This window comes from Silene latifolia, chromosome 1 (assembly GCF_048544455.1).
Source record: "Silene latifolia isolate original U9 population chromosome 1, ASM4854445v1, whole genome shotgun sequence".
Taxonomy (NCBI): Eukaryota; Viridiplantae; Streptophyta; class Magnoliopsida; order Caryophyllales; family Caryophyllaceae; genus Silene; species Silene latifolia.
The window spans coordinates 30383599-30393217 of NC_133526.1; the positions used below are offsets into that span (position 1 = coordinate 30383599).

Sequence of the window (9619 nt, forward strand, 5' to 3'; positions counted from 1 at the left end):
AAAGTAAAAGTAATTCTGTTAGTAGTGAAAAGAATTATAATAACATTCGATATAGTAATCACTCATTTGAATAGTCAAAGTAATAATATTAACAGCGAGCGGGAGTAGTGAAAATAACAGAAGTAACAACGGGAGTAGTGAAATTATCAATATTAATGTACAAGTAGTGAAAGTAACAATAATTAGGTAACAATAATTACGGCGGGAGTAGTGAAAGTAAAAGTAATAATAACGAATGTAATAAAAGTAACAATTCTAAGAACAAAAGAAAGTATATATGAAAAATTAGCTAAGCAATCGATTTAAGTAAAATATTAATAGCGGGAGTAGTTGTCTCATAATTTATTTCACTGTAATTTTAAGATATACTCCGTATCATAGAAAAATATATTAATGGGATTTATGAGTTATGCAACTTTAAAATAGTTTTAATTAATTGAAAATATATTTCAATGCTAAATACAGGTAGCCCGGGCGAAGCCGGGCACCCATACTAGTACTATATATTAAATCCAGAAACCAAGGGACTTCAATGTAATTAAAAAAAGTTATACAAATTAATATACTATATAGTATTAAATCACTAGCACCGTGTGATGGACCCGATTAATGGATCTCAATGCAAATATTATATAGTTTGGGTTAAAATTAAATTATATAGAAACTTGGTAATTTTCCTAAACATTTGTAAGAGACTAAAACATGATCAATTTCCTTAAAATAAATTAATTAATTCTGATGATCAATTTCCTTAAAATAAAATAATTAATTAAGAAGGTCAATTTCAAGGAGACTAAAAGAAAAAACATGCTTGGTAATTTTCCTAAATATTTATAGAAGATGGTCAATTTTCTTAAAATAAAATAATTAATTAGTATAAACATGCACACTTATGGTATTAATTATTATCATCATAAAATTATATATTAAATTTAAAATCTATGCAATTTTATTAAACTTTATAGTTTATTAGATGTATAGAGATGTTAATTATTTAACATACAAAAATATAATATAAGTAGGTTATAAATATTTCAAGTTAGATTCCATAATATATAATATTGCATAATTCTTTCGATTTGATTTAATGCATATATGTAATATATTTATCTAAATATATAATCCTCTTAAAATTGCATGCCTAAGTAGTAAAAATAATTTCGTCAGTAAAGAAAAGAATTGTAGTAACATTGGATATAGTTATATGATAATAATCACTCATTTGAATAGTAAAAGTAACAATATTATCAGCGAGATTAGTGAAAGTGGTAGAAACAACAACGGGAGTAGTGAAATAATCAATATTAATGCAGCAATAATGAAAGTAACAATAATTACGGCGGGAGTAGTGAAATTATCAATATTAATGCGGCAGTAGTGACAATAACAATAATTACGGCGGGAGTAGTGAAAGTAACAATGATTACAGGCAAGTGGTGAAATTTTATTACAATTATTTCATTAATAAGAGTAAAATATTAATAGCGGGAGTAGTGAATTTGTCTCAAAATTTATTTTATCGTAATTTTAGGATATGTCATAGAAAAATATATTAATGATAAATTTATGGGTTATGCAACTTTAAATAATTTTATTTAATGAAAAAAAAATGTAATGGTAAGTAGAGGTAGCCCGGGCGAAGCCGGACACTAATACTAGTATATATTAAATCCAGAAACCAAGGGACTTCAATGTAATTAAAAAAAGTTATACAAATTAATTATACTATATAGTTTTAAATCAATAGCACCGTGTGATGGACCCGATTAAGGGATCTCAATGCAAATATTATATAGTTTGGGTTAAAATTAAATTATATAGAAACTTGGTAATTTTCCTAAACATGGTCAATTTCCTTAAAATAAAATAATTAATTAAGATGGTCAAATTCTTTAAAATAAAAAAAACAATTAAGATGGTCAATTTCAAGGAGACTAAACGAAAGAAGATGCCTAATAATTTTCCTAAATATTTGTAAAAGACTAGAAGATAGTCAATTTCCCTAAAATAAAATAATTAATTAGTATAAACATGCACACTTATAGTATTAAGTATTATCAACATAAAATTATATATTAAATTTAAAATTTATGCAATTTTATTAAACTTTATAGTTTATTAGATTAGATGTATAGAGACGATGTTAATTATTTAAATGAAAATACTTTTAAATTACACTTACAAAAATATAATAAGTAGGTTATAAATAATTCAAGTTAGATTCCATAATATATAATATTGCATAATTCTTTCGATTTGATTTAATGCATATATGTAATATATTTATATAAATATATAATCGTCTTAAAATTGCATGCCTAAGTAGTAAAATAATTTTGTCAGTAAAGAAAAGAATTGTAGTAACCATTGGATATAGTTATATGATAGTAATCACTCATTTGAATAGTAAAAGTAACAATATTATCAACGAGATTAGTGAGAGTGGTAGAAACAACAACGGGAGTAGTGAAATAATCATTATTAATGCGGCAATAGTGAAAGTAACAATAATTACGGCGGGAGTAGTGAAATTATCAATATTAATGCGGCATTAGTGACAGTAACAATAATTACGGCAATAATTTTAAGTCACTTTTAAATGTATTAACAAAGACTTTTATAAAAATGTAATCTCAAGAAATAAACAACAGACTCGTATAAATACTTTTGCCCTTTGAAGGCTAGATTCAAGACAACATCCATTATTTCGATTTATTTTTTACTCATCTTATTCGTTACATACTAAGAAGTAACACAAAATAAAAATGTTATAATACCATTATACAATACGTGATACGTCCATGACCATGCATGGCCATATATACTCTGGCAATTATTCCAAGTTTATTATTTCCTGATCAGGAATTAATAAAAGTGTAAAGAAGCTTGTGAATGGGAGGGAGTAGTATGTGGCCTACTTTTGGGCATTCTTGTCCTCTTCCTCAAAATCAGAAATATTAATAGGAAAGGTAAGACCAGAAGGGTTAGCAACGATAACTTTGCCAGAGTTGGGATCCTCAATGTAAAAATCACTGAGAGTGAACCAGATCAAGACTTCCTTAGATTTGACTCCTTTAACATTCTTCAGACGACCGGGTTCGACAAAAGCCGTGACATGGTTGTCGTAAGACACCAGTTTTTTCATCTTGGTGAACTTGTGCTGGACCGGTTTGCTCAGGGTCAACCACACGAACCCGGTCGACTTGTTGTAGCCAAACTCTTGTATGTCAACCAAGGGAAACAAAATACTTGGCATGTTGATCTCCTTCATCAATTCATCTAACTTTTGCTTGCATTGTACTGGACCATTGTACACTTGTGCGTCTTTGCGATGGGTTTCGATCAATTTGGCAGACATTTTTAATACTGAATTTTATGTTTGGTAGTATGGGATAATGAAGAAAGTTAGAGGAGTTTGAATGGGTTATATAGAGGGAGGAGGGAGTATTTAGGTGTCTAAGTTTGCTTCTAGTCGTATTTTTAAGGCTAATTAATTAAGAATTTATTTGGCCTTTGATTCGGGTAGTGGGTGGAGACTGGAGGATTTTCAACTAATAAAGCTGCATCATTTACACCCTGAGCTGATAATTGTGGTTATATTTTCGACTTATATTATAATTTGATGGCTGCGCGGAGTTGGATCTGCTGGTTGGACTTGGCACCTTTAATTTTTGGTGTGTGCTTGCTGGTAATATCTATGATTATTTCACGGAGAAGCATTTGCAGTCCTGCAGTTGTATTTGTATACAGACGGTACATGGAAATGCAGTCGAGGATGACCAAAATGACTTGAGCATATCTCCTTGTACAATTCTCTGGAAAAAAAACAGCAAATTGAATGTATGCATTCGACCATTCCTTTAATTTCTGCATTATTCTACGAGAAGAAGCCAAGTAATTTGTTAATTGTACTGTATCCTTGATAGGTCGACAATCTGTAAAGATAGAAACTATGGTTGGTGTCATTCGGCTAAACAAAATAAGCCAGTGTCTTCTTTGTTACATTCTACATTATTGCACTTCAGATTTATCAACATATCTCCAAACTCTCAGTTGGCACTCAATCTGGCCCTGCCATCTTGTTCTAATCTATCAGAAATGTCCTGACATGAACCGCTTTCCAGGATCATGAATCCGTAAATCTTAATCACTCACTTTCCGAAATGAACCACAAATGTAAATGTACCAGGAATCTCAACAGAATCTGAACCATATACTTATCATAACACAATAATGACTTCCTAGTTCCTATGGTATGTACATCCTGATCATTCTCAGAGAATCAAATGTCAGGCTGAAATATAAGCAAACCAGTCGAATTCTCAGATCTGCACTCGGACATTCAGACACTCTCACCTATGTCCGACATTTGCAGTCGTATCAAACTAACATAATATCCCACTGCAGTCACACGTTAACACAAACGAAAATTCCGACAGAATGACTATTACACACACAAGTAGCATCAAAATTCAACAACAGATCAGAAATTTAAGCTCTCACCAAAATACCAATTACATTACTCAGATTATTCAGATTTACCAATCTGTTATGATGATCAAAATTATATCAGAACTGACATATTATCATTATATCCCTTAACCAAATTCCTGAAAATGGTTAAAGTATACCTGTCAGAATCTCACACATGGTCCACAACATGATGTGAATTACTCCACAATTTAAGTATTTTAATTTTTACCCCACTTTTTACTCTAATTATTATTTTTTATTTATAATAATCTCTTTAAAAGAGAATAAAAACAATAAAATGACAGCTATGCATTCTGCATAGTGGCAAACTTCCACATTCACCAACTTGCATGTGACCTTCATAGTTAAAAAAAACAATGGTAATAATATACTGTAATTATTTTTTATGCAAAAATTATTAATAATACGGAGTATAAATTAAAAAAAATGGGGGGATTTTTTTATTTTTGACATTATAGACAGGGTGGCAAGCAATATTATTAACCTTAGTTAAAAAAATGTTAACCCAAGTTAAGGAATTAATTGATTTAGAAAATAAAAATAAATTCAAGTAGGTTAGCCTAACAAAATTAAGTACTTCCTTTAAATACAAGAAAAATTCATGTGTCCAATTTTTTTATTTTATTTTTATTTTTATTTCTCATAAATCCCTAAAATTTTAACTTTATTTTCAGAGTTCAGATATTTTCCAGAAATCTGGAATTTTGATGGTTAATTATTCGGCGTTTTTCTAGGGTTCTTCGATGATTAATATTCCTGATTTTTAGGTAATTTATCGTATTTTTTTTCGAATTTATTGAATTACTGTCGAATTAGGGTTTATTGTACAGTTATGGTAAATTAAGTCAATTTTGTTGATTAGTAATGATTCGACTGTACATTTTTGGGAATTAATGGTGTTTATGATGTTACTTGAATTCGGTAGTGTAGATCTGTTTGATTTGGAATTGTTTGATTTTTGTGGTTTTTGAGTTGAATTAGTGTAATTGAATCGTTTATTACGCTGTATTTTGGGAATTTGTACCGTGATTTGGAAGAATTTGGTGTTGTTTGGGGGTTCAAGTCAGGAGTAGTATTCGTGTCGAAAATCGAGTTTTAGGGGTTTGATTAAGATAAACAAAAAAAAAAATCAAGTTTTGTTGAACTGTTATAAGCGTGTAGTTTTGTCAGATGTGTAGTTTGTTGATTGTTACAGCCTTACATGTCTTAAATGTATAAAAATGGGAAATGTCTTTTCATTTTCTCGGTGATATCACAGTTTCATCGTTGTTCGGACTGTAATTTTGCTTATTTATCGTTGATTTTCCTGCGTCGGATACTTGCTGATGATTTGATTGTGCAACTGATTGACTAAAGTTCCTAGTTGGAAAGGGGCATATTCGATCGTATTGTTATATTGTTTTCTGTATTATGACTCTGTATCCTGCGAACATTAGAATGTACTTCCTCCAGTTCTTTGATTATTCGCCACCATCTCAATTCTGTAGTCAATCAGCTGAGATGGTGGTGAATAATCAAAGAATTGGGGTATTTGAAAACAATAATCGGAATTCAAAGAATGGGTTTTAGGTAGTACATAACATATTCATGAATACTTACGGAAGAAACTGTCGATCTGGATGACTATAGTGTATAGGGTCGTTTAACAATCTGATTATGCTTCCCAGACATTGTCACTGGCTGTATATTTTGGATGTCTAGTTGTTTTGTCTGGAATTCACCATATTTTGGATGTGTTAGGTCGATTCCCCCCCGTCTCTTTAGCCATTGATTAATTTCTGTTGAATGTGAAATAAGCAAAATGGCATCAGTGTACTCTTTATGCTTCGTGTATCATGGGTAGTAGCGTGTCGATGCATTTCATGATACAATTTTCATTATAGGATGTCCAGAGTGTTTTCAACACGGGTAAGATTGCTTACATCCAGCCACACCTTACCTTGCCATAGGCAAATCCATTGAGGCACTGGGATAGCATTTTGTCCTGGCAAACCTGTATTATTTTCAGATGTTGACTCTACCTTTCTAAATATTGCAGACTTATTCCAACTGACGCAACCCACTTGGTATTAGGCAAATTTCAAACAGCTGAAGTCGCTTCTACTTTCCACCGTTGGGTACGAACTTGGTTTATAGAAATGGAATGTAATAAAGATGACGCTGCTAAAGCTAAAGAGATTGCAGAAAAGAAGCTCATGGAGAAGGATTTGAACGGAGCTAAAAAATTTGCTTTGAAAGCTCAGAGTTTGTATCCGGGGTTGAATGGTCTAGAACAGTTGTTGATGACTGTGAACGTTTACATGTCCGCTGAAAAAAAAGTCAACGGGGTAGCTGATTGGTATGCGGTACTTGGTGTTGATATATCATGTGATGATGAAACATTGAAGAAACAGTACAGAAAACTTGCCTTAATTCTTCATCCTGACAAAACCAAATCAGTTGGCGCTGAAGGTGCTTTCAAATTAGTGTCTGAAGCTTGGAGTTTGCTGTCAGATAAAACCAAGAGAGCAGCATATGACCTAAAGAGAAAAACATATAACCAAAGTAGAACTTCAGTGAGTGGTATATATGAGAAAGTTAATCCAACCCATCCATCTACCAATATCTTCCATGCGAGTAAGAACTCCCCGAATCCCCATTTAGCGCGTCCGAAAGTAAGCAATACATTTTGGACTGTATGTACAAACTGCAGGATGCAATTTGAGTATGTTCTTCAGTACCTAAACAAAAGGCTTCAATGCTACAGTTGCAAGAAACCCTTTCTGGCAATATCAACTGCACCTCCTCAGACCAGGGCACCATCGGCTGGTTACATGCCGCATGACACTTCCGGGCTTCCCTCCAGGAAGACAGGTGTTTCTACTTCAGCAAATAGACCGGCAGTATACTCAGGTCTGTATATAGATCTCCTTCACCTCCAACTTTTAATAGTGCAAACCAATAGTATAATTTTTGTGTTTGGTATTCACTTAATGTCACCTTCCCTGTCAATGAAGGCCGAAGACTAACTAGTCTTCCGCTTTGGTATTATGATGGAATAAAACAAAATGGCTCAATAAACATTCTATGCTTCTTGTACTTGCGCATTCTACTTGCAATTTTATTACGCGTCATCCAGAAGTAGCTTTTTTATGCTCTCCACACAGGGATAAGGACATAAGGTTGTATGCATTTGGTCCCTCTCAACGTATATCATTGGGAATAAGTGGGCTGTTTTATATATGACGGTGGTAGATTATGTAATTTCTTGAAGATGGTGTGAAACTGAACAAATATTTCTGCTATCTTTTGTCTTCTTTCCCTTTCCATTTTCAAACTTTATTGCTTAAGATTTACTTATTGCAGGAGATATAGGAAGCGTACCAGCATATTCCTCTGCTACAAATGGTGGTGAAGCTAATGGTTCATGCTCTATTGCGAAGGCCGAGAAACCTAGAAAAAGAAGGCGTAAAAATGGACTGAAAATAGATGAAAGTGGAATAGTAAATTGGGATCAACTATCCAATGTCAGTCAATCATCTGGTGTTGGCACAGAGAAGGTGACCAATGTTGAGAGTAAATGCCTTCCTAGCATAAGAGAGATGTCGCTTCTTGAAACTCGTAATATTATAATGGACAAAGCTAGGAAGGACATCTGCAAAAAGCTGAATGAATGGAAGAACTTAACAGTCAAGCCAGACATTTCAAACAAAGTGGCTAGTCTCAAGAAAAAAGAGAAGTCGAAAGTGAACGGAACGTCAACTGTTAGAGGCAAACTTATTGCAAATGCTGAAGCCAAGAACCCAGATGAGGAACTTAGCAACATTTCAGCTATGAATTCTACTGATTCTGAAACACTGGCTTCTGATGTGGATATGATTGTTCCAGATTCGGACTTTCATGATTTTGACAAGGGTAGAACCGAGAATTCCTTTGGTGATAATCAGGTGTGGGCAGCTTATGATAATGATGACGGTATGCCCCGTTACTATGCCATGATCCACAATGTGCTAGCAAGGAGGCCATTCAAGATGCGCATCAGTTGGCTAAACTCTAAGAGCACTTCAGAGTTTGGGAATCTTAATTGGACTGGATATGGTTTCTACAAAACCAATGGAGATTTCCGAGTAGGCAAATATGAACTCAACAAAAATGTTAATTCCTTTTCGCATAGAGTGAAATGGACAAAAGGTTCAAGAGGGGTCATTCGTATATACCCGACTAAAGGTGATGTGTGGGCCCTTTACAAGAATTGGTCCGCCGACTGGAATGAGCATACCCCCGATGAAACAATGCACCAATATGAAATGGTGGAAGTTCTTGATGATTATAATGAAGAAAAAGGCGCAATTGTTATCCCACTCGTGAAAGTTGCTGGTTTCAAGACAGTGTTCCATAAGCACGTTGATCAGAAGGAAGTAAGGATAATTCCAAGAGAAGAAATGTTCAGATTTTCTCATCAAGTTCCATCTTACTTGCTTACTGGTCAAGAATCTTCTAAAGCTCCCAAGGGTTGTGTGGAGCTTGATCCTGCAGCTATACCAACGGAACTACTTCAGGTGACTACAGAAACTAGTGAGCACGTACCAAAGGTAAAAATTGAAGGAGTTGAAAGGGATGATCCATCTGAGGTTAACAACACTCCAGTTAAAAAAGAACAGGTAAATTTTGAAGAAGTTGAAAGAGAAGATCCGTCAGAAATTAAGAAAACTCAACTCAAAGAATCAGTTAAATTTGAGATTGCAAGTGAAGTGAGGATGATGGATGATGGGATTTCTACAGTAGGGTAAAATTTTTGATGATTCTTGAAGAATGAAAAAAAAAAATCGAATGTTCCATGTTGAAGTCAAGAATTCTTCTTTTTTTCAAGTGTTCAAAGACATATATTAAGGAAGCTGAGATGTTGATATTGAATCGGTAACTTAAGACTTTTTTTGGGTGCTGATCCGAAGGCGATGGTATATGTAGTGTACATCTTCAGTAACCACAGGAATACAAGCAGTTTTTTTGGCTATAGGTATAGTTAACTTTAACCTTTGTTTATGTTATTTGCAATATATAGTTTTACAAATCTAGTCAAGATGGCAGGATTTCAGATACAATTTGTTTGAGCTTCAACCACAGAAATTAATGCACATTTTAATCA

At 33.2% G+C, this 9619-nt stretch overlaps 2 protein-coding genes across 2 annotated transcripts; one reads left to right on the forward strand and one right to left on the reverse strand.

The window, feature by feature from the left end:
- Nucleotides 1-2914: 2914 nt before the first annotated feature.
- On the reverse strand, nt 2915-3358 carry LOC141643187 (uncharacterized). The gene has a single exon (XM_074452231.1). The coding sequence runs from the start codon at nt 3356-3358 to the stop codon at nt 2915-2917; it is 444 nt and encodes a 147-aa protein (XP_074308332.1).
- A 1433-nt stretch (nt 3359-4791) lies between these two features.
- Nucleotides 4792-9619, forward strand: LOC141602129 (uncharacterized). The gene is made up of 3 exons (XM_074422442.1): nt 4792-5261; nt 6533-7386; nt 7840-9619. The coding sequence occupies exons 2-3, from the start codon at nt 6633-6635 to the stop codon at nt 9261-9263; spliced, it is 2178 nt and encodes a 725-aa protein (XP_074278543.1). The 5' UTR covers nt 4792-5261; nt 6533-6632; the 3' UTR covers nt 9264-9619.